General features: G+C 39.6%; 1 protein-coding gene, 1 long non-coding RNA gene and 1 other non-coding gene across 3 annotated transcripts in view; 2 read left to right on the plus strand and 1 right to left on the minus strand.

Moving 5' to 3' along the window:
• The first annotated feature begins 6,807 nt into the window (after positions 1 to 6,807).
• Positions 6,808 to 8,354, plus strand: LOC132426131 (uncharacterized). The gene is made up of 3 exons (XR_009519600.1): positions 6,808 to 7,215; positions 7,466 to 7,508; positions 7,743 to 8,354. It is a non-coding gene; the product is annotated as an uncharacterized lncRNA (long non-coding RNA).
• LOC132426356 (small nucleolar RNA SNORA24) lies at positions 7,266 to 7,396 on the plus strand. The gene has a single exon (XR_009519654.1). It is a non-coding gene; the product is annotated as a small nucleolar RNA SNORA24 (small nucleolar RNA).
• Positions 8,355 to 10,035: 1,681 nt separating the features above from the next.
• Positions 10,036 to 24,921, minus strand: part of PRSS12 (serine protease 12) — a 67,050-nt gene continuing 52,164 nt past the window's right edge. Inside the window, exons 12-13 of the mRNA XM_060012928.1 lie at positions 12,361 to 12,641; positions 10,036 to 10,605 (exon numbers count right to left, since the gene is read on the minus strand). Coding sequence (XP_059868911.1) covers positions 10,298 to 10,605; positions 12,361 to 12,641 — 589 coding nt within the window. The 3' untranslated portion in view covers positions 10,036 to 10,297. The remainder of the gene's footprint in view (positions 10,606 to 12,360; positions 12,642 to 24,921) is intronic.

Consider the following 24,921-nt stretch of genomic DNA (forward strand, 5'->3'; position numbering starts at 1 on the left):
GCTTTGAGCTTTGAAAAATTTGGAAAAATTGTGATATCACTGACTGTAAGTTATTTAATTCCATTGTATTTTTGAGGCAAGAGCCATGTCTGCTCAACAAACATTTGCTGGAGTCGTGTAAATATTTAACAAATGAAACAAGTGTTCAGAACTGAAAAAAAAAATCCACTACAGATAGGGGAGTACTCTCATCTCCTCTTGTCTAGACACTATACTTCTATTACAATTTTGTTCCCAGTAGTACCACATTGCTAGTACACACCAACTGCAAGTTTAAGTTCCCAAAGTATTTTAAGATGAAAGTAAGCCCACAGGCAATTTCCTGACTATATTTCCTCCCACTTATCTCAACAGTCATATGAGAGATGTGCAGTTATGCTACTTTTGTTTCCCTGATGATTACCATAGTTTCTAACCTAAAACCCTAAAAGGAAAAAGGGAGAAGTAGTATAGTTGAAGAATGAGTATTCTATAATGAACGGTTTCAGTTCATGTATCAAATGCAGAATTGAAATATTTTCCAGCCATCGTTTTATCAGTCTAACAGCTTCACCTCACAGTCTACCTTTAAAATCCTTAAACTAACCTTTATTTACAATCAATTTTTAATCCTTCTATTACCACATTATCTCTCCTGAGAATTCACTCTAAGCCTCAAAGATTTGGCTTGAACAGTGGCTAAATCCATTAGGTATGATCTCGGAATCCCACCAAATTTAGAAATATTGCCATCTTAGCCACAAATTTCACACTAACAGTAGACAAAAACCATCACTAAAGCACCACTTGTTAAAATGAAAACAGACTAGAAAGTTATGACTTTTATTAAACTTTATTTTTAAATAGTTTCAGATTACAGAAAAGTTACAAAAATGGTACAGGGAATTCCCAGACACCTGTCATCCAACTTCCCCTATTGTTAACATCTTATAATACCGTGTACATCTGTCACAACTAAGAAACCAACACTGGCACATTACTATTAACTAAATTCCACACTTCATTCAAATTTCATCAGTTTTCCATTAATGTCCTTTTTCTGCTTGAGGATCCCAGCCAGGATACAACATTACACTTAGTCATTATGTCTCATCTCCTCTGGTGTGACAGTTTCACAAACTTTGTTTTTCATGACCACAACAGTTTGAGTACAGTTTAGGGAATTAGTAGAAGGTCCACCAATTTGATTTTGTCTGATGTTTTTCTCCTGAGTAGACTGGGGTTAGAGCTTTGCGTAAGAATAACACAGAAGGAGGTGAAGTGTTCTTCTCATCACATCTTATCAGGGTACACACTATCAATATGACTTACCACTGATGTTGATATTGATTACCTGCCTTAGGTAGTATTTGCTAGATTTCTCTACTGTAAAGTTATGCTTTCCCCCTCTTGCCTTACCCTACCCTTTGAAAGCAAGTCACGAAGCACAGCCCATACTCAAGATGGTGTTGGGGTAGGAAAGGGGGATTAAACTTTATCTCCTGGAGAGAAGTGACTTTTTAAAATAAATATAAAATTTACTCAATTTCTGAAATACATACTGAGTACCTCAAAGCATTTGCTAATGCAATTTAGTGCCCATTTAATGTGAATCACTCTGCTAGGCACTTCAAATAATGGTTAGAAACTGACCTGCATCATGAGGAGTTTATAATATAGTAGAGAAAATATACAACAAGAAAAATGCTAGTTAAGTACTATAATGCTAGTTAAGTCACAAAAAGGGAAAAATCAAATTCAGTTGGAGTTATGAAAAGTTTCATAGAACAAGAGATATTTAAGCAAGGTATTTAAAGCTGAGTATAATTTTGACAGATGGAAATTCAACAACCATTTATGATTTTAAAAATCTCAAAAAAGTGGGTATAGAGGGAATGTACCTCAATATAATAAAAGCCATATATATCAATCCCATACCTAATATCATACAGTGAAAAGCTAAAAACTTTTCATCTAATATCAGGAACAAGACAAGGATGCCCACTCTCACCACTTTTGTTCAACATAGTATTTGAAGTCCTAGTCAGAGCAATTAGGCAAGAAAAAGAAATAAAAGGTATCCAAATTGGAGAGAAGTAAAACTGTCACTATTTTAGATGACATGATTTAATATATAGAAAACCCAAAGATTCCTGCAAAAAATTGTTAGAACTAATAAACGAATTCAGTAAAGTTGCAGAATACAAAATCAACATACAAAAATCTGTTACATTTCTATATGTTAATAACAAACTATTGGAAAAAGAAATTAAGAAAACAATCCCATTTACAATTGCATTAAAAAGAATAAAATACCTAGGAATAAATTCAACAAGGAGGTGAAAGACCTGTACACTGAAAACTATAATACACTGATGAAAGAAACTGAAGACACAAACAAATGGAAAGATTATCCATGCTCATGGATTGGAAGAATACTGCTATAACATCCATACTATGCAAAACAATCTACAGATTCAATGAAATCCTTACCAAAATTCCAACGGCATTTTTCACAGAAATAGAACAAACCTAAAATTTGTATGAAATCACAAAAGACCCCAAATAGCCAGAGCAATCTTGAGAAAGATGAACAAAGCTGAAGGCACCATGCTCCCTGATTTCAAACTATACTACAAAGCTCTAGTGATCAAAAGAGCATAGTGTTGGCACAGAAAGAGACACATAGATCAATAGAACAGAATAGAGATCCCAGAAATAAACCCACACTTATACAATGAGTTAATTTATGACACAGGAGCCAAGAATATACAATAGGGAAAGGACAGTCTCTTCAATAAATGATGGTGGGAAAACTGGAAAACCACATGCAAAAGATTAAAAATAGGCCACTATCTTACACCATACACAAAAATGAACTCACAATGGATTAAAGACTTGAATGTAAGACCTGAAACCATAAAACTCCTAGGAGAAAACATAGGTGGTAAGCTCCTTGATATCATTGACATTGGTGATGATTTTTTTTTTTTTCAGTGCCATACAGCATGTGGGAACTTAGTTCCGTGACCAGGGGTTGAACACATGCCCCCTGCATTGGAAACACATAGTTTTAACCACTAGACCACCAAGGAAGTCCCTTGGAGATGATTTTTTGAAACTGACCCCAAAAGTACAGGCAATAAAAGCAAAAATAAACAAGTGGGGCTACAACAAACTAACAAGTTTTGGCACAGCAAAGGAAACCATCAACAAAATGAAAAGGCAGCCTACTGAGTGGGAGAAAGTATTTGCAAATCATATACCCTGCTAAGGAGCTAATATCCAAAATATATAAAAACTCATACAACTCAATAGCAAAAACAAACAATCCATTAAAAAAAAAAAAATGGGCAGGGGCTTCCCTGGTGGTGCAGTGGTTGAGAGTCTGCCTGCCGATGCAAGGGACACGGGTTCGTGTCCCGGTCCGGGAAGATCCCACATGCTGTGGAGTGGCTAGGCCCGTGAGCCATGGCCACTGAGCCTGCGCGTCCGGAGCCTGTGCTCCACAACGGGAGAGGCCACAACAGTGAGAGGCCCGCATACTGCAAAAAAAAAAAAAAAAAAAAAAAAAAAATGGGCAGAAGATCTAAATAGACATTTTTCCAAAGACATGCAAACAGCCAAGAGGCACTTGAAAGGATGCTCAATGTCACTAGTCATCAGGAAATGTACATCAAAAATATAATGAGATATCACCTCACACATGTTAGTATGGCTATTATCAAAAAGACAAGGAATAACAAGTGTTGGTAAGAATGTGGAGAAAAGGGAACCCTCATGCACTGTTGGTGGGAATGTAATTGGTGTGTAGCCACTATGGAGAACAGTATGAGGGTTCTTCAAAAAAATTAAAAGTAGAACTAGACGGTGATCCAGCAATTCCACTCCTTGGTATTTACTCAAAGAAAACAAAACACTAACTCAAAAAGATATATGCACCCCCATGTTCACTGAAGGGTTATTTTTAACAGCCAAGATATGGAAACAACCTAAGTGTCCACTGATGGATGAATAAAAAAAGAAGATGTGGTACACACACACACACAAAGGAACACTATTATGCCATAAAAAAGAATGAAATCTTGCCATTTGTGACAACATGGATGGATCTTGAGGGTATTATGCTAAATGCAATACATTGGACAGAGAAAGACAAACACTGTATGATCTCACGTATATGTGGAATCAAAAAAACAACCACCACCACCACCACCCATAGACTCATAATATAAACTCCCAGTTATAAAATAAGTAACTCCTGGAGTCACTACAACATAGTGACTATAGTTAATAATAGTGTATTGTACATTTGAAAGTTACTAAGAGAGTAAATCTTAAAAGTTCTCACCGCAGGAAAAAAAAATGTTGTAACTATGTATGAGGATGGAGGTTAACTAGACTTACTGTGGTGATCATTTCACAATATATACAAATATCAGATCATTATGTTGTACACCTGAAACTAATCTAACGTTATGTCAACTACAGGAAGAAAAAAAGAAAATAGATGGGAAATAGATGGAAAGACATTCAAGATGGAGAAAAGCATAAACAAAATATGAGGGTTCTCTCTCTCTCCCTCTCTCTCATTCATCCAGTGTTTTAGCACTTTAACCCAACACAAACATTCATTTTAAGATCTTCACTAAATCTTACTAGGTTAGCGTAAGTGAATGGTGTTAGGGGCTATATTGAGTCCTCCCGAAATTCATTATGCTTAAGTCCTAACCGCCCCCCAGTACCTCAGAATATGACTATATTTGGAGATAAGGTCTTTAAAAAAAAATTCAGGTTAAAAGAGGTCATTAGAACAGGCCCTAATCCAATATAACCGGTGTCCTTATAAGAAGATATTAAGTTATAGATAGGCACAGAGAGAAGAGGATGTGAAGAAACAGGCCCATCTACAGGTCAAGCGGAGGTCTCTGAAGAAACACACCTGTGGACACCTTGATCTCAGACTTCTAGTCTCCAAAATTATGAGAAAATAAATTACTGTTGTTTAAGACATCCTGTCTGTGGTATTTTGCTAGACCAGGCCTAGCAAAACAACACATGCTGTTAGAGTTTCTAAATCAAATCTAATTTGGCAAAATTTCCCACTGTGATGTTATTTAAACCTTATTATTGTGTAGTTCTTTCCATTCACTAGTATCATGAAGAGAGTAAAGTTAAGGTGAAGAAAGGAAAACGTGAGCCTTAAAAACAACTTCAGGGCTTCCCTGGTGGCGCAGTGGTTGTGAGTTCGCCTGCCGATGCAGGGGACGCAGGTTCGTGCCCCGGTCCGGGAAGATCCCACATGCCGCGGAACGGCTGGGCCCGTAAGCCATGGCTGCTGAGCCTGCGCGTCCGGAGCCTGTGTTCCGCAACAGGAGAAGTCACAACAGGGAAGCCCGCGTACCACAAAAAACAAAACAAAACAACTTTAGTTCTTTCAAATTTTATGCCCTATAAACTTGTCCATTCCAACCCTAACCATAAATTTTTGCCCTAAATTCTTTCCCTTAGAAGAGTATGTAGTGATTTCATGAAGCTTCACAGATCTCTCTTGTAGCACTTTATTCACCAGATCGCTAGATAACATTATCCCTGACAGCAACTGCTGCAACACAGTGCCCCAAATGGTCCACTACTAAGTAAAAGCTTCACCTCGAGCCACCTTTTTGTCTCATACCGGAGGAAAATTAAAAGGGAAAATAGAAAATAAATTTAAATGGCATTTAACAAGCACATATCTAGGACTAAAAGTGTTCCTAAACGTCTGTAATTCCCCTTTTCAAGAAACAGACCTACCATATTTTTAGCTGCATCCCCAAAGAAACGTACAGCAGGGACGTTAAGACCCAGGTGTCCACTTGCAAGAGTCAACAGACTTTCTGGAGCGGCTAGACTGTGGACCACAAACCCTGGCTCCGAAGGCAACACGGGAAACGTTCACACACGCATGTAAAAGGGTCTCCCGCAGGCTCGTCCGGTCTAATACCCTTTCCTTTTCCTAATCTTGTGTTTACAAAATCGTTTGGCAAGGCTTTCAGTAGAGTGCAAATACTCCTAAGAGATTAGGCTCCCCCAAAACAAAACAAAAACTGATTGCAGACCACTGACACCTGCGCTTCAGGAACAGCAATGTCGGCGGAACACGGGAAAATACGGAGTTTTTTAGCAGAGAGACCAAAAAAAAAAAAATCAGCTAATTCCATGAAAACCAACCAACAAAAAGGTTAAGCAAAGAACTATCGAACCTGGCGCTTTGGTAACAAGGGTGACTTGTAAAGTAACTCTCCTAACAAAACAGCCCTTCCGCCTTCTTCACTCAGCGGACGCGCGAGTCCAGCAAGATTTCCTGATTTCGCGAGAACTTTTGGCAGCTCTGAATGCGCACGCGTCAGACTCGGAGGCCACGTGAGCAGCCCAGATCTAGCGCGGGGGCGAGGCGGGGTGGAGAAGCTGAGGAAGGGGAGGGCCATCAAGAAAGCGGTGGCCAGGGCCTCTCTGGTGGCGCAGTGGTTGGGAGTCCGCCTGCTGATGCAGGAGACGCGGGTTCGTGCCCCGGTCGGAGAAAATCCCACATGCCGCGGAGCGGCTGGGCCTGTGAGCCATGGCCGCTGAGCCTGCGCGTCCGAAGCCCGTGCTCCGCAACGGGAAAGACCACAACAGTGAGAGGCCCGCGTACCGCAAAAAAAAAAAGAAAGGCGGTGGCCAACGTATGGGGTGGAACCTCAGCGGAGCTGGGAGGGCGGGGCGGGGAGAAAGAGCGTAGGCCCCGCCCCTCGCGGCTTTTCCCCGGAATAGCGTCACCCGCTCTATAAGAGAGCGTGTGGCGAAGGATTCGGCCTTTTACATCCGGGACGCGTCGAGTTTAGGTGGGAGTACTCCGTTGTGTTTCGTGCGCTAAAATACTTAAGACAGAACTTTTGGCCAACTTTAAAATGCAGGAGATGCAACAGTCTTGTAGAAGTAGATCGACGTCAGCTTGGAAAACCTCTAGGTTCAAACTCCTGAGTGGGCTTAAATGTTCATTCATTCGCGGGGCAGCCACGTTCAGCCGGGGGCGCTGAGTCGTAAAACTAGCGCCCGTGGGCCGTGGGCCTTCCGGCAAAGGTTAAATGCAGCTGATGACTCCGGTTAAGGTCATTAGTTCTGCTGTTGGTGTCATGTGGCCATCTTGAATCTACTCCGACACTATGAAATAATAACACCGCATCCTGATAACCCGCCAGTTTGATCCAGGTGGTGAGTAGTATCTGTAGTTGTCCTTGCTGGTCTTTTCTGGGATTATGAATCTCCATGTATCTTTGGGACCTGTCAGCTGTGGCAGTCTCCCTTCCTAGCCATGGAAGAGCATATTCTTGTTTATTGGCAAAGCTGTCACCATCTAATTGGTATCAGATTCTGACTTGCACAAGTAACATTCTTCACTTTAAAAATCTGGAGGGTACTGGGTTATTGGGCAGACATCTAACTACTGTTCAAATGTTTTTAGGAAGCTGAGCTAATTGTTCCAGTGGATGATGGAAAACAACAAGGTACGTTCCTGTTTTTTATATATATATATTTATTTATTTATTTATTTCTGAATCTGAAACCCTTAGTGCTAAGGATTTGGAAGGCCAAAATTGGCATATTTTGCTGGCGTTTTGTAATTTAAAAGAGTAAATAGCCAACTGAATAGAAAGTAACTGAAGTAGCTGCTAAGACTCAGCACCATGAGGTAAGTACACAAATTAGAGTTTTATAAAGCTGGTTTTCTTCTCTTGCAGAAGTCAAGAAATCCAAAGCGATATGGGTGAAGTCTTATTAGCATCCTGAAGTACACTGCCAAATGTGATTTTAAATCTCAAGTATGGTATTTAAATGGAGAATAAATAAGTGCTTCCTTGCCATATCAATAAAATGCTCGATTTGTACAGATGTCAGCGTTCCCTGACTGAATGACTAATAAGTGCAAAGGTAACTACAAGTAGTGAACAGGCTACCTCCTGTTCCACTGTTGGGAGCTCGAGTGGAAGTAACATGAATTAGTATCGTTGTGTAAGGTGTTATTTGGGGAAAACTGTTATACATAAAAACCAGTTTACCCCTGAGGAAGAGAGCAGGGTCATTTAATACCACACAGAAGATTAAGGAAACTGCACGGTGGAAAGCTATGCACTTTATTTACACAGATGTGCACTGAACACGTGCATCTTTAAAACTCACACTTAACATTTAACAAGAAAAAAAATTAAGCTATAATAAATGCATATTTTATGAACCAAGCATTCTACCTCAAGGTTGAGCAAACTGCAGGCCATCTGTTAACTATCTGTTCTTTAAGTTTGCCAGCCTCTGGTCTAGTTAAAAAGCCAATATAAATGTTTGCATCAGCGCTGTAGTTCAATTACAAGGATGGCCTGTGAGAAACTTTCAGGAAGATAAATTTTCTCACCTGCATTGCAGGTTTTTCCTTTATCAAAGTCATGAGTGTTTAGAAAACGTTTTAATGCTATTCTGCTTGAACTGCATTGCAGTTCTGCAAAGTAGTAAACTATAAAGCACTTTCAGGTTAGCACCAGTTGTTTTACATAGCTCAGAATTTACAAAAGGGATGCAATATGATACAGAAGGGAAAGGGATGGGGGTGAAGTCCCTCCATGGCGAGTTAGCCATTGAAGAGGATTACTTAAGCATTCTTAATCCTATAGTTTGTACTCACCGCTTCACCTTTTTTTACTACCTGGGATTTTGAGAAGGACTCATGATAGCAGTCTACTCAAGTATCCTGAGGGCTTAGCTTTTATATTTGGGCAAAGATTTTGTGCAGCTACCAAGAATGCCCTGTAGGATACATAATAAGCAGCTATCCCTTACTCCTTTGGGAAACAGCCGGAGGGAAAACTTGCCTTTAGACAGGAGAACCATGGGTTAGAGGGGTGGGAGGAGATGCTCTTGTCTGCATTGGGACTCTTCCTGTTCTGGAGTTTGGATTCAAAGCCTTTCAACAGCTGTCTCATCTTGGCCTCTGCCTGTTAACCCATTTGAAAACTAGAAATATTATAAAATCTTACCTTTTATAAATTGTCAATGAGGTGCATAGCCACCTAGCACATAAGTGGCATATGGATTCAACATAACAGTTATTTTAGACTTTCCCAAACTATAGACAGGGAAAACATTTTTAATAGTCTATTTTTATTAGATGGGACTGTATCAGGATAGTCTGCAGGTTTAAGTTAGTTACCAGAAGGTTGCAGTAGGTGGCACTCTTAAATCATGGTCTGGAAAACAGCATGCTGCTAAAGAAAAAACATTTTTTTACCAAGCTGTAAATTTGAAGTGATTAAAAGTAATCAAGCAGATTGAATTAGGTTGTGCATTAAACAGTTTGAAGGCATTCTTTATTATGTTTTCAGGAATGCTGAAGTGTGCTAACAACATACAAGGTAGCTAGAATGTTTCTCTTTAGTTGCCATAGTGCTTGGTACAAAGGCTTCATTCAGGAATGTACTGTGACAATGATATTCCTTTCCAGTCAGTTTATAATAGAATTCCTTTATCTTTTTTGGCCTTCGATTTTCTCACGAAAGGCCAGAAAGATGTGGTCTGATATTTTTATCAGCCTAAGGAAAAAAGTCTGAGCTTAAAAAATTACATGAACAGAAAACAATGCCACTCTTATTTTTGGGGGGGGGGGTGCGGTACGTGGGCCTCACTGTTGTGGCCTCTCCCGCTGCGGAGCACAGGCTCCGGACGTGCAGGCTCAGCGGCCATGGCTCATGGGCCCAGCTGCTCCGCGGCATGTGGGATCTTCCCGGACCGGGGCACGAACCCGTGTCCCCTGCATCAGCAGGCAGACTCAACCACTGTGCCACCAGGGAAGCTCGCCACTCTTATTTTGAGTATAGTAAAGAGTATTTTTTTATGTCAAATGTAGGCTCTTTATATGAATATATACCATATTGATTCAGTTACAAAGGAGTTCTCAATCCAAATAAATGTAAAAACAGCCTGACTGCACAATCAATATACAATAATCTCTGGAGAATGCTGAGAAACAGGCAGAGACAAGACTCATGAGAATAATGAATTTAGTGTCCATTAAACTAATTTGGGTAGGCAACAATGCTAAATAAGGATAATCATTACTACACTGAGGTATCTGTAGCCAAAATGTTCACATCACAAATTCTCAAGCAGCAAAGGGGTGCACAGTTCTTACGACAACACAGAAACACGGATCTCCGTTCCCATTAGTTGGCATCTCAGCTAAATGCCAATGTTGGAAAGTTTCCAACAGATTCTCTAAATATTATTTTCTTGAGGTTTCCATGAAGGATTACAGTTTGGTGATACTTTTTATCCAAGGTACAAAGGCTGAAACTTTGGTATAAACACCAGGGGAATCCTTGACCCCACAGCCATATCCCCAGGAGGTCACCCCATATACAACCCAGCTCTCTCCTGGCCGTTCACACATGAGTGGTCCTCCGCTGTCTCCCTGGCAGCTGTCCACACGTTTGTGTTCATGGAGGTTTCCAGCACAGAGCATCCTTCCTGTAAATCGACCCTTATAACGGTCTTCACAAAACCTCTTGGGAAGTAAGGGGATGGCTGCTTGTTGCAGAGTTCTTGAGTAGGCTCGTCCTATGCAGGCCAAATAACTGAATTAGATGCCAGGTAAAGATGGTAGTGAAAAGAGCTACATTTAACAGTTTAATGAACATTTAATAGCCCTATTAAAATAAAAAGCCCTATTGTGGCATTAGTGTAGTGATAACTATAAATGGTATTTTTTTATTGTTTGCACTTAACCATACTCTAACCCTTCACTATTCTGTTTCTCAGTACTGCATTTTTTGAAGAATACTTGAGTAACGCTTACGGACTTGCCCAGTAGAAAAAGGTAACCTACAGAAAGCACATTTGTGCAGGCTTTAGAATTTGAATTCTTTATATTAAAACACTGAGGGTGCATTCATGCTGGCTCTGTATTAGCAAATCCACTGCTCTAGGACTCATCTACTTCACTGACTTGAGGATTACTTATAAATAATTCTATATAAGCACATAAGGTGGCAATTACTGTCCTCAATAGAAACATGGTATTTCATAAAGATGATTCAGAAACAACATTCTTACATAGAAACAGGCTGAAGTTTAGCCACTTGTTAACATATTCTATTTACTAGTAAGCCACTCATTCTCTATTTAGTGGCTAAAATGTATAATTGATAGGTTCTCCATGATAGCCTTTTCTTGGATCTAAACTCCACATTATTCTCCAATCCTATTTACTCAACTGGAGTGATTCATCCGTAATAAAATATTCTGTAAAATTTACTTTCTTTGTCATCTCTATTCAGATGTAGTGTCTAAAGGGAGGTGATTGATTCCCTTTCCTGATGAAGTAATAATTTCAACAGCTATACCCCAGCCTTCAGTTTGCCTCAGGTCAGCATAGCGTCGTGAGAAGGCATTTACTCTGACCTGATTCCATTTTATCATTCAGGAAATGTTTCCACTTTTTAAGGTTTATTTCAGGATTGGTCGCAGAGCTTTTTCAGTATTGTGTATCTGCTACAGATGTTCTACATTTTGCTGCTATGAAATAATGTAAGTTTAAAGCCCAGATTTAATGTAGCATGGGATAAAATGAAAACAAATACTTATATTTACTAAATATAACCTTATTGAAATTATCACCTGTAGAAATACTTATTTGATGTTCTTTTCAGTTTTAATTACTTTTAATGGAGAGCAGTCAACCCAACCGTTTCTCCTTTCTCAGTCATTTGTGAGTCGAGCACCTAATCCAGGTGAGACCTAGATGTTTCGACGACCATCGTGAGCAAGCACGAGCTGATGTTAACTCTAGTGAGGCAATACAGAAAGCTGTTTGCCTGAGAAGAGCACAGGCTGAACACTATCCTGCTTGGGGATGGGGAGGTGGGAAGAATGAGAAGGGGGTTGTGGAAGGAGAAACCCAAGTAAGTGAGCTGGATCCTTCCACTTGAACCTCAGCAGCTCTGATTTTTGTCTGTTCTTCATTTAGGAATTCTGCAAAAGATTTACTTTGATAAAGGGCTCCATGACAAAGAAACCATCAAACACCAGAGCCCTTTGCTGGGGTAGCTACATCAAAGTCATTAGGAAAACTTTTTAAAATAGAGACAGCTAGGCCCCAGTCCTGAGTCGGGTCTAAGTTCTCATGGGAACCACAGTACCCTCAGGGTATGAATCCAGATTACACGCATGCATCTCACACTTGGCAGAATTTCCAAACAACCAAGCCTGAACCCCCTTTAAGATTTTGCTACCCACTGTACACTCAAACGTATGGATAATCCCAGACACAAGCAGGTGCCCAGATTTTAATTGTTTCTTTGGGTTATTTGTTACCTGTGTCTCCCCATCCTGTTATGTAACAATTGGAGGCTGTTTTCCGTGGCCTCTCTCTCCGGAGTGGCAAACAGGCTGGCAAAACGTGGCTGCTGAATCTGGCACATTGTTCTTCTGGTCCTTGTAATCTAACCAGGGCGATGTCGTAGTCACTGCTGTCTGGTCGATACTCCCGGTGAATCACAATCTGCTGAACTCCAATTTCTTCCTCAAACTCCTCCGGCACCAGAGTATGATAATCCCCAACCCGAACAGCATAGTTCCTAGTGCTGTTACCATACCTGGGGGGCAGAGAGAGCTAATGGGAGGCTTGTTTCAAATGTTGTAAATTGGTAACTGTCAGCCAGGAAGGTTAATAGAGATGCTTGTAAGTCTTTCTTCCAAATCATTAATCCCTTTTATAAGTTTAACCTTCCTTTCCTTTTCTCTGATCCCACTGCTCTCGGGCTCACACTCTAAACCCACTGTCATCACTTTTTTTCTTCATTCATTTCACTATTTAACCCAGGTTACCATCTGTTTTCTGAGAAGGAGCAAATGTGGAAAGTAAGGACTAATCACTAACCTGTCATTTCCCCACCATGAAAAAGGATCAAAACAGGAACAAAGAGTATAGGGCAAAATTACCATCCTGTGTTTGCTGTCATCATTTTTCTATCATTTCCAAGATTGTTAGTTCATCATGAAATTCCATGAGGGCAGAAACTATGTCTGATTTAACTCTGTATCCCCCAAAGCACTTAGCACAATCCACTTTACTCCCCTTTTCTGTAAACTGAATGCAAACCAAAACTATCTTCAGGGCAACATACATGCGTTATATGCTCTCATCTCTTAAATCTTTGTTCAGACATCACCTCAGTAAGACCTACCTTGCAATCTAAAATTTCAACCCACCCTTGCTTGTGCTCCCATCCCCCAGCACTCCCAATATCCTTAATGTGCTTTACTTTTCCTTTTTATTAAACACTACTTTCTAACAAATTATCTAACTTACTGTTTATTGTATTTATTGTTCTCTGCCTCCCCCCCCGGACCTTGAACAAAAGGTACTCAAGGGCAGGGATCTTAGTGTTCACTGATGAATCTTACACGTTGAGAATAGTGATGCCAGTTAAGTAGGAATGCAGCATATGTTTGTTGATTTAGTGAATGAATGAATGAATGTTTATTTTTAATGAATGTGTCTTTTTTTCCATAGGAACTATTCAATTAAAATAGAAATACAATATTTACTTGATTGACAGTTCTCAGCCTGTTTTTCAGCCAGCATACCTTGATTCTGATACATCTGCCTAAAGCAGTTTCTCAACCTCAGCACTACTGACATTTGGGACCAGATTATCATTTGTTGCAAGGGGCTGTGCTGGGCATTGTAGGATGTTTAGAAGCATCCCTGGCCTCAATTCACTAGATGCCAGTAGCATGCACACTCACATACACACACCCCAGTTTGACAGCCAAAAATGTCTCCAGATATTTCCAAATATTCCCTAGGGTGCAAATTGTCCCCACTTGAGAACCGCCAACCTAAAATACATCATCCAACCCACCTCCTGATCACTTCCTCTTTCTCACTGAAGAGTATAGCACCTTGCTCGCTTCCCCTCTATAGCTACTTAAAACATTCTCAATGACTTAATTCCCAACACCTTTCCCTTTTAGTTCCCTAACCTCCTCACCTGCAGAGAGTGTTTTCTCTACTTGATCTCAGCCCCCCACCTACAGCTCATACTCACCAAATATTACACATTTTTGAAGTCTTGATTTCAAGCATCTCATCTTGACAGTTTTACAGCTCTACTCATACTTAAGTACCTCCTATCTTTACAGTTTTACAGCTCCATCCACAGCTCTTCACCCCCACTGGACTTCAATCCGTCGGCCCCACTAGTTTTTTCATGTCATTCTCACTCTGCTTATGACTTCTTACAAGGCTTGGATTCCATCATCACTCTCTTGCAAAAACTCTCAATCCTTCTTTCCCTGATCTGCCAAAACTCCAACTCTGGTTTCATCATCTCACCACCTACTTACCACTAGCATCTGACTGTTCAAAAGGAAAAACAAACATTTAACAGCTCACCTTAATTTTTTTTTTTTTAATCAAAACTTCCATATCTTCCACTGGAAACGGGGCCTGTTCTTGAATGTGAATTTAGAGAAGTGGTATTCAAACACTGGAAGTTTCTAGTGACTGCCTATTTGAAATAACCTTTCATTTATTCCTATAACATTTCTGGAAGTTATAAGTTGCTCAAAGATTCTTATAGCCCTAAGTAGGGCTCTGACAACATTGCAATATATAAAGTGATTTTCTTAACTGTGTCAGCTCAAAAAACTGAACAATGCAACAAAGATGATTTAGCTTATACAACCACCTACCAGTGATCTATGAAACTAATAATTTCCTGTGGTTCCTTGAAATTCTCCATTTTCAACCTTAAATTATCACATATCTTTAAAGTTCAGAAGGCTTTTCATATATTGTACCTAGAGACTATCTTCTTATGGGTTCCACTTCAAACTTTAAGTTGAGGATTATTTCATATCCTGAAACTCTAAAAAGTAATAGTCATGAAGAATAATCAGATATTTAAATAACTCTCACTTCTACTTTCTGTGTATTGATACTAATGTATTATAAAAATTCAATATGACTCATTAATATATTCAGGTTTTAAAGCAAAATCCCAAGTGATTTATGTTTCTAACAAGAATAACTGTCAATGCATCCTTGAAAGTGCTGCTGAAATGTTTCATAGATCTTTGGAATGGAATTTAAGAAATTATCTCAAGCTTCACTGTCCAGTACCGTAGCCACATGTGGCTAATGAAGCGCTTGAAATGCAGTTGGTCCAAAATGAGATGTGCTAAAAGTACAAAAATATGCACAAGATTTCAAATATTTACTATGAAAAAAGAATATAAAATATATTGTTTCTCTAGATAATAAGACTATCAGATATCTCAATTTTATATCCTATTTTGCAATGATATTTTGGATATACTGAGTTAAATGAAATCTATATAATGATATATAATATATCATATGGGTGAAGTTAATTTCACCCATTTGGTTTTTTAATCTTTTAATGTGGCTACTAGAAACTTTAAGCTTATATACATGATTTGTATTTGTGGCTCACGTTATATATCTAGTAGATAACACTGGTCTAGAGAAATACTACGGCATAAAGTAGGCATCCTATTTTTAAATTTTTCTTTAATGCAGTTTCTTGTGTTGCTTATAACTTTTAAGCTCGAGTTATGAGACATTCCCTTCATATGTCAACTTTTTATATTTAAGACAATTACATTACTGTTCAACCAAAAAAAAAAGTTATTGCAACAATATTTTCCATTCTTTGAAAAAGAGCTGTGACACAGCTAAAATAATCCTTGCATCTAAACTGGCTATATAAATACATCCTACATTATCTAAAAATTGAGTCTTCAGCCAGTGAACAAAGAAACAGGACATTACTACAGCAAGGAAATTTATTTTTTAAATATCCCAGTTTTAAAGTCTTGGGAAATCTTGCCTTAACACGTCACTTCATGCCTGGATTACTACAGCAGTCTGCTAAATGGCCTTGCTGCTTCAAGTTTCAACTTTTTCAAGCCATCCTTCACATTGCAGCCAGAGCAATGTTTCTATCTAATAATATAACTACTCTTCTGGACACCCTTCCAGATAGATACCCATCACTGTCTACATAGTAAAGTTCAAATTCCTAAAATGATAGACAAACCCATCCAAGAATGGCCCTTGTCCACCTCTCTGATACCACCCTTGTCCTCGTGTCTGTGTCCCTGTCATTCTGGCCGCTTGAAGAGGCATCTGACAAACCTGTCTTTATTCAGACTATTTGCAATATCATTCCCTCCACCCCTCATCCTAATATGGCAAAAACTGATTTTATCTTTCAAGTCTCAAGATCTCCTAGGAGGCTCTTCCTGCCCTCCCCGAAAGCTAGCCAATCCTTCTTTTGAACACTCCCAGTAGCACCGTCAGAGCGTTTATAACAGCTTCTACAACTTGTTAAGATGTCGGGTCTCCCCAGTTAAAGGCTCCTTAAGTGTAAAGACTATATCATGCTCACTTTTGTATCCTCAGCACCAAGCAAAGTGGTTTGCACAGAGAAAGCTCTTAATAAATATATGTTAAATGACTTCTTTGGAAGACACGTTCTGTTCACATACATACACTCTGATCCCGAACTTACTGAAATGAGACCTCCTCTCACCAATTCCTACGTTATAACAACACCATCACAAAAGTTACTTTTTAAAAAAAGTCTCCACAAAGATCTAATGTTCTCATTAATACTGGCTCTTCATCAGAATCACCTGTACCACTTTTAAGAATACAAATGTCTAGGGGCTTCCCTGGTGGCGCAGTGGTTGAGAGTCCGCCTGCCGATGCAGGGGACACGGGTTCGTGCCCCGGTCCGGGAGGATCCCACATGCCGTGGAGCAGCTGGGCCCGTGAGCCATGGCCGCTTAGCCTGCGCGTCCGGAGCCTGTGCTCCGCGGCGGGAGGGGCCGGAACAGTGAGAGGCCCGCGTACCTCAAAAACAAAAAAGAATACAAATGTCCAGGCCACGCAAACTCTGAGAACATTAAATTAATAGGGCTGATGTAGGACCATGGGTGATCCAAATTCACAGTCAGTCTGGAGAATTACTGAACCAAAGACTTAAAGGCACGGGCATAACACCTGCCTCTTCATGCCTGGAATTTCACTGGGTGAAGTAGGAGATGACTAACAGACTGCCATAACACAAACACGTACACGTTCCATACTTATACTGTGTTCTCAGGTCAGGTAGATTTCAGCGGGTATTTTTGAGTATACTCCCAAATTAATATGCTCACCAAGCAGGAGTTGATATTAACCTGAGAATAAAAATAAAATATTTACCTGACAAGAAGGAAAAATGCATCATTCTTGTTAAAATGAAGTTCCTTATTAGAATCTATACTTTTAAAGTCGTACTGATTTAAGAAATGGACCAGCTAAACCCAAGCAGTGATTCCCACACTCCTTTCACTCCAGTTATTCTTAGAATAGATTTATGCTTGGAATTTGAAGAGCATCTGACACAAGCCTGGATTAGTTTTCTAACCAAATATTTGTCTTCCAGTGTCACCTCTCCTAGTGAATGCGATTATATATATATATACTTCAGGGATAACACTTTGGCTGAGGTTACCAGTATGATTTTGCACTTTGAAATCATTTTCTATGGTTCTAGGCTTCTCAAGAAAAATATATCAAGGAATTCTTTTTCAATGCATTTTAAGGTCTTTCTAGTTGAGCTTTTGTTATTTTGATACACTTTATTCAAAAACGCTTCTAAAACAAACATTTCAGGTTTTGGCTGACACGCCATTCAGTTGTTTGCTTTGCTGAAATGCTTTCAACTCCCCCTCAAATAAAAATTGGATGAAATTCCGGGACAAGTTTGAGCAAGAGAGGATCTGAGACAGGGCAGTTAGTAAAATCCACTATTCCAATTTCTCTGAGATTCTGGAATTAAAATAAACTACAATTAAAATTTTCTAGAATTAGAAGAGTTAATTCAGGTGACGGTCATTTTCTTTATGACGGTCATTTTCTTTCTTTATAGATTCATCTCTTTAAAAAGACAGTATTTTACATCAACCTGTACACATCTGCTACTTCTAGAATCTTTTTTTCTCTGTTGTCTGGATGAAACTCAAAAAGTAGTTGACTGAAATTGCTTGTGTAAATGGTTCCAGTTGCTTATGGAGAAGAGACCTTCCCTGTAGAACCTCGCACTGTCCCTTACATACATGTAGTGTGTGTTCAGGAAATGGTTTTAGCATAGTTGATGGTATTGTGTATATCACCAAAGACCATGTTCCTAAGAACTCTACCATATACTAGGTCATGGTGGAACATATGTTAAGTACCGCACACATTTTGTTCTTAAAAAGAAGTCCCGGGCTTCCCTGGTGGCGCAGTGTTGAGAATCTGCCTGCCAGTGCAGGGGACATGGGTTCGGGCCCTGGTCTGGGAAGATCCCACATGCCGCGGAGCAACTAGGCCCGTGAGCCAAAACTACTGAGCCTGCGAGTCTGGAGCCTGTGCTCCGCAACAGGAGAGGCCGCAATAGTGAGAGGCCCGCGCACCACGATGAAGAGTGGCCCCCGCTTGCCACACTAGAGAAAGCCCTCGCACAGAAACGAAGACCCAACACAGCTATAAATTAATTAATTAATTAATTTTTTTTTTTTAAAGGTAAAACTTTTTAAAAAAGGAGGGCTTCCCTGGTGGCGCAGTGGTTGAGAGTCCGCCTGCCGATGCAGGGGACACGGGTTCGTGCCCCGGTCCGGGAAGATCCCACACGCCGCGGAGCGGCTGGGCCCGTGAGCCATGGCCGCTGAGCCTGCGCGTCCGAAGCCTGTGCTCCGCAGCGGGAGAGGCCACAGCAGTGAGAGGCCCGCGTACCGAAAAAAAAAAAAAAAAAGTCCCATTACTCTGTGGCTCATCTTTCTAATTATAATGTCTAATAATTTAGATATTTCTGATTTTCAGAGCAGCATTCTCTGACAATTTCCAGCTTCTTTGGTGATTCTAGGCAAAAAAGTCAAATAGATAAAATCAGGTAAAGCTATATTCTTGATCAAATCAAATTTGCAGAAGAATTACAGAAATGAAAGAATCCTTGTTTTGGGCACATTCTTTCCTCCAAAGTGGCATTTGCTATCAGAACAAGCAATTAAAAGAAATTAGTTTAACATTCAGGAATTTTTCTCTCAATTATATTGCCATACCACCATAGAGAGAGGGTCATTTTACAGTACTTGTAGTAATGATTTAAAGTAGAAAATAGTGGGAGTTCACTGGCGGTCCAGTGGTTAGGACTCCATGCGTCCACTGCAGGGGTCAAGGGTTCGATCCCTGGTCAGGGAACTAAGATCCTGCAAGCCACATAGCATGGCAAAAAAAAAAAAAGTAGAAAATAGCAAAAGCAAGCAATTTATATTGTGTAATTCATAGGGCAACTGCAGAAAAACTTAATTTATCCAAGTTTCTGCTTCAAACTGCCAATGGGATACTGCATTCCAAAGTCTGTATTAACACTAGGAAAAATGTGAAAAATGGGATAGAAGGCCTTTAAATGGTGATTCACCAACTACCTCAGTTACCCTTGTTAAGGCTGGCATAAAAGAATGTTTTGGACACCTCACAATACGTGAAAGCCATGAATGTAGAGCTGGATTACTAGAACTGTCAGCCTTCCAGTAAGGTACCCTCATCTTACAGAGACAACTCTATAGGAAATGAGTGTAACAGGATGGTGGATGTGAGTAACTATGTTCTGATGTCATCATCCGCAGGCCATCATTTCTAGATTTTTCTGATATAAGGATTACATAAAAGAGTGACTACTCTGTGGGGGCAAAACAAATAAACATAAAAAACTGTCATCCCGTAGAATAAAGTAACACAGAAGGTGATAGCAATCTGTGCCTATTGTTCAGAATGGCTATTCAAGAGCACTGGCCTACATCATCACTGCAAGATTTAGGCACCAAAGGAGGCCCCATGAACAAGAAGCTATTTTATATATTGAAGTCCAGTAGTTAAAGCAGCAGAGATACAAACAGAAAGGAAATGGGGGTGAGAGAGATAATTTCAAAATATGAAATCTAGGTCCCCTAGCAGTGGATCTTAAGTTAGACTCCCAAGAAATCTAAAAAAAGGTAACCTCTCAGAACCTGACCACATTGCTTCTGTAGTACAGTGTCTACAATTCCAGAGGAAAACTATTTTTTGCAAACTTCAGAGTTTCTGATGATTAAAGGAGGGTTGTTTTAATCCAGAGTCCCTGAACCCAGAAGACAAAATTTGGAGTTTGTTCTAATCACTGGTAACTCTCCTTATGGCTGTCAATAAACTTCCTGGAATAAAGATGTGAGTTGTAGCCTCCTTGGGCACTTCAGAACAAGTCTATGAAATCCGGTAAAGGTTACAAACCAAGTCAGATGAACTTGTAACACCTTTGCAAAACAATTTTCTCCCTACTCACATTAAAAGAGTCTTGCGGTCTATCCAAAGCACATCAAAAAGTTGCATATCATAATCTGCTCCTCTGTTTTTTAATCAGCTGTCTTTTATACCGCACAGATAATGGGAAGAAACTCAGAATGACGTATGGAAGGAGTTATCTGTTGATCTAGGTTTAAAATACCACCATCCTCTAAAGAGTCCAACATCCTTAAATATACCCACTACCTGGCAACCGAGCCCCACTTTCATCCTGCATCCATCATTTAGGAGGGTCTAGTATGTGCCAAGTAATACACGAGACACTTGGCTTATAAACACAAATGAGACCATTACTGACTTGAAGCAATAATCTAGAAGGCGCAGGTCAAGGGAGGAATAATGAGATGTAAACAAACAAACCCAAACATGTACCTAAAAAAAAAAAAAAGACCTTTGAGGGAACTTAAAGGTCAGATCAAAGTTTTCAACCTCAAGTGGAATTTTTGGGCAATTTCCTGACTTTAATACTTTAAGCCTTGGACCCCTAAGTCTATAACTTTTAGCAGAGAAAGATTTACTTGAAAGAGAAGGAGTCTTGAACAAGAGGAGAAAAATCTAAACTGAACGTACTGAATTATTTTGCTTAAATTCTAAGCGCAAGATGGGCTTCTCCAGTTTCTCTGCAGTTTCCTACCTAGTTTTTCTCCTCTAGTCAGTGGGATAAAATCATCCTGAATTCTCTACTTTTGCTCATAATAATCTTTGATTCCTTTTTGTGAACCCCAACATAATAAGAGCCAACATTCGTTTTGAATTTTACAGTTTATAGAATACTTTCACATACTTTGCAGATCATTTGTTCCTCACTGTAGAACGTTACTGCCTTCATTTTACAGATGAGAAAATTGAGGCTCCCAGAGGTTAAAATAATCCCCACAAAGTGAAACAATTAACAGCTGGAGGAGCTGGAACTGTAACCTTGGTCTTGATGGCCAGGTCCCAGTCGCTGGTTACACAGTACCAAGTTCTATTGATTTCTATCAGGGTCTCTACCTTCCCTCCCTCCTTTTCTTTTCTACCTTCTATCTTTATTACAATAGCCTTATAACCAGTCTCCCTCCAGTTCCTACCACAGTGGGTTTAATCACTTGGTAACATGGACCAATTTGAGTCTCTCCAGGAAAAGGCACAGAAGCATGTATGCAAATATTTCCCATATAATTTGAAGCCTGTTCACAGACCCCTAGATTAATAACTTTGCTTTCCCCCCTGCCCCCAGATCTATCCCATACATCTCCTAAAACTCCTCTTTGATCATATTTCAAGCCTCAAAAACCTTTCGTGGTTTCCCACTGCCTAGTGAATGAAACAGATTCAGCACCCTGGCATTCCAGACCTTTCCTGCTTCTTTACTGTAAGTCCGCTATACAAATTCCAGATCCACGATCCTAACTAATAACTGGCATCCTTCAAATATGCTTTATGCTTTCTTTCTCACCACTGTGCTCTCAACACGAAATGTTATCTACCTCCAGCCTCTACCAATACACGAATCCAGCCTCTTTGCTTGAACAGGCTTCATAACAGAACTCACTCCTCCTCCCACATACAGCCCATCCCAGCTTTGTCTTGTGTTAAAGAAATAAAAAGGAAACAACAGACCTCTTTCCTATGTTAAAATGAAAATTACCTTTCATTAGCATTTGTGGTATTTGAAGTAACAGGTAATGAATTTAATCTGATTCCACATAGTCTCGCCTTTCTGCTTGCCTTCCTTAGTGCACCATGTCACTTTGCCAGAGGATGGCACTTGGAACTGAGCACAGTTCTCTCTGTTTGATAGCGACAGTGCTTTTGCCCCCTACAACAGCTTGAGCACAGGACAGAAGAGCAAGCATCTTGTTGTGCTGGCGCTGTTCTGTCAGGGCTGCCCAAGGCTGATTAACTTTGTGGGCAACCACATGGCATCACTGACTCTATTAAGGTTGCAGGATGCTAAAACCCATAAGGTCTTTTTCACGTGTGCTGCATTCAAGCCAGGTTTCCTGAACTAAAGGCAGCATTTTACTTCCTCTTTATTCCACATTACTTTTTTATTTATTTTTTTTTTTGCGGTACGCAGGCCTCTCACTGCTGTGGCCTCTCCTGTTGCGGAGCACAGGCTCCGGACGCGCAGGCTCAGCGGCCATGGCTCACGGGCCCAGCCGCTCCGCGGCATGTGGGATCTTCCCGGACCGGGGCACGAACCCGTGTCCCCTGCATCGGCAGGCGGACTCTCAATCACTGCGCCACCAGGGAAGCCCTCCACATTACTTTTTTATTAGAATCAGCCTACCAATATTCTTTACCACCATGGATCCAATCTTCTAAGATATTACGTGTCCCTCCCAATCTCCTGGCATCAAAAATATGATTTATCATCAGTGTCCCGTTTCAGTTTAGTGATTAATACGTTGAATAGGGCAAGGATAAGTATCCTGTTAACTCCATTATATCCTTCCTCATCATCATTCTTCAAAAGTCCAGACCACATTCTATTCTATCCAGGAGCAAGAGGGTCTTAACCTTTAACGTTCATGAGAATCATCAAAGATGCTTGATAAAAATGTAAACTCCTGGGTCTTAGCTCCAAAGATTCAGTAGATCTGGGATAGGGGCCCAGAAATCTGGATTTTTAATAAGCTGAATGTATTGGGTTGGCCAAGAGGTTCATTCGGGGTTTCCCGTAACAGCTTACAGAAACACCCGAACGAACTTTTTGGCCAACCCAATACCTAATATTGCGGTGAAAAGACCACACTTTAAAAATGGTGCTCTAAACTTTTTTTTGATCCCATATGTCTCCCTCCTCTGGGTTCCTGTAGCTGCATTAAAAACTCATGGTACCAAGGGTCCTATCCATCTTATTCTCCAAGATATTTCTAGTGCATGGCACATTCCTGGGAACATTACAGGCTCAATAACTTTTTGTTAAGTTAATAAATGAATCTTTATTGTCTGTGCCATTCATGTAACACAGGACTATATTAAACCCACTGGTATACAGGTGAACTCTCAAACTCAATTATTACCGCAGAAATGACAAAGGCTATGTAAAATACAGATTTGTGTCTTCTGCAGCACCTTGAACATGGAATATTACTCCATAATATTTATCAAAATAGATAAGAGGAAGTGAATAGAGATTCTAGACACAAAGATACATGAGAACTTGGCAAACAACACAGTTGACATAAACCAGCTGGTAAAGAATGGAATGTTTAGTTTTAAAAGGTACTGGGAAAACTAGCTATCCATAAAGAAAAATATAAAATTAGGTCCCTTCCTTATACCATATACCATACACACACACAAAAAAAACTGTAAACAGATTAAAAATCTAAATAGGAAAAGCAAAATTGTAAATTTTTTTTGTAAAAAACTACCATCTTCATATGGGGCTAAAGAAGAATTTTTAAAATAAGATATACAAAGCTTTTATAAGACTTTAAAAATTGACACATTTAAATATATTAAAATTAAAACATCTTCATAAGAAAGAAACCTTAAACTAGTGAAAGGACATGCCCCAGATTGAGAAAAGTTATCTGTAACACATAATAACAAAGATTCTGTACAAAGAATATATCCCAAAATATGTTTAAATTACAAAAGACACTCGAATAGAAAAATAAGCAAAGGATGTGGACAAATAATTCATGAAAGAGGAAGACACTAATCAGGAAAATAGAATTAAGAAGAAATCCGAAAACTCTAAGACTGGCAAAAATTGAAAATGTTGATGGTATCAAGTTGGGGTAGGGATGTGAGGAAACAGGAACTTACACATTGCTCTGATATAAACTGATGCAGTTACTTTAGGACATAAGTTGGTAGTGTCTAGTAAAATTGAATGGCACCCATACTCCAAGACCCAGCACAATGCTCCCACATGTCTGTACCAATGAGACACGTAATGGATATCTAATGCAACATTGTTTTTTAATAATGAAAGAATGGAAACCACCTAACCTTCCACCAGTAGGAGAATAAATAAACTGAGGTTGGTTTTGTCTTACAATAGGAGTTAACACTCATATGGCAGTTAAAATCTACATGGATGGATTGTAAATACACAATGAAGCCATATATTTTCACATACGAAAAAATACAAAACAAATTTTTGGTTGTAACAATTTTTCAACACTATGGTACATGTTTTACTTAAAACATTTTATGAGTATTTTTAAGTACACAGAATAGTGAAACCCCTTGTACTCATCACCTTGATTCAATAACTATCAATATTTGCTAAGCAATGATATACATTTTTAAATACTAAAATTTATGCTGAGGAAATGGCCATTAGCCAGGGCCCACAAAAGAGCACAGGACAAGGAGAAAGGACCACTAGGTTCTAGTGCAGGTGCTGTCACCATAAGCAGTGTGACTCTGGCACACTGAATCTCTCTGCATATCTTCCCCTCTGAACTGGGAAAACTTCAGATTGGGCTGATAAAATGCCTGGGACAAAAGGAAATAATCAGGATGCAACC

Source organism: Delphinus delphis, chromosome 5 (assembly GCF_949987515.2).
Source record: "Delphinus delphis chromosome 5, mDelDel1.2, whole genome shotgun sequence".
Classification (NCBI taxonomy): Eukaryota; Metazoa; Chordata; class Mammalia; order Artiodactyla; family Delphinidae; genus Delphinus; species Delphinus delphis.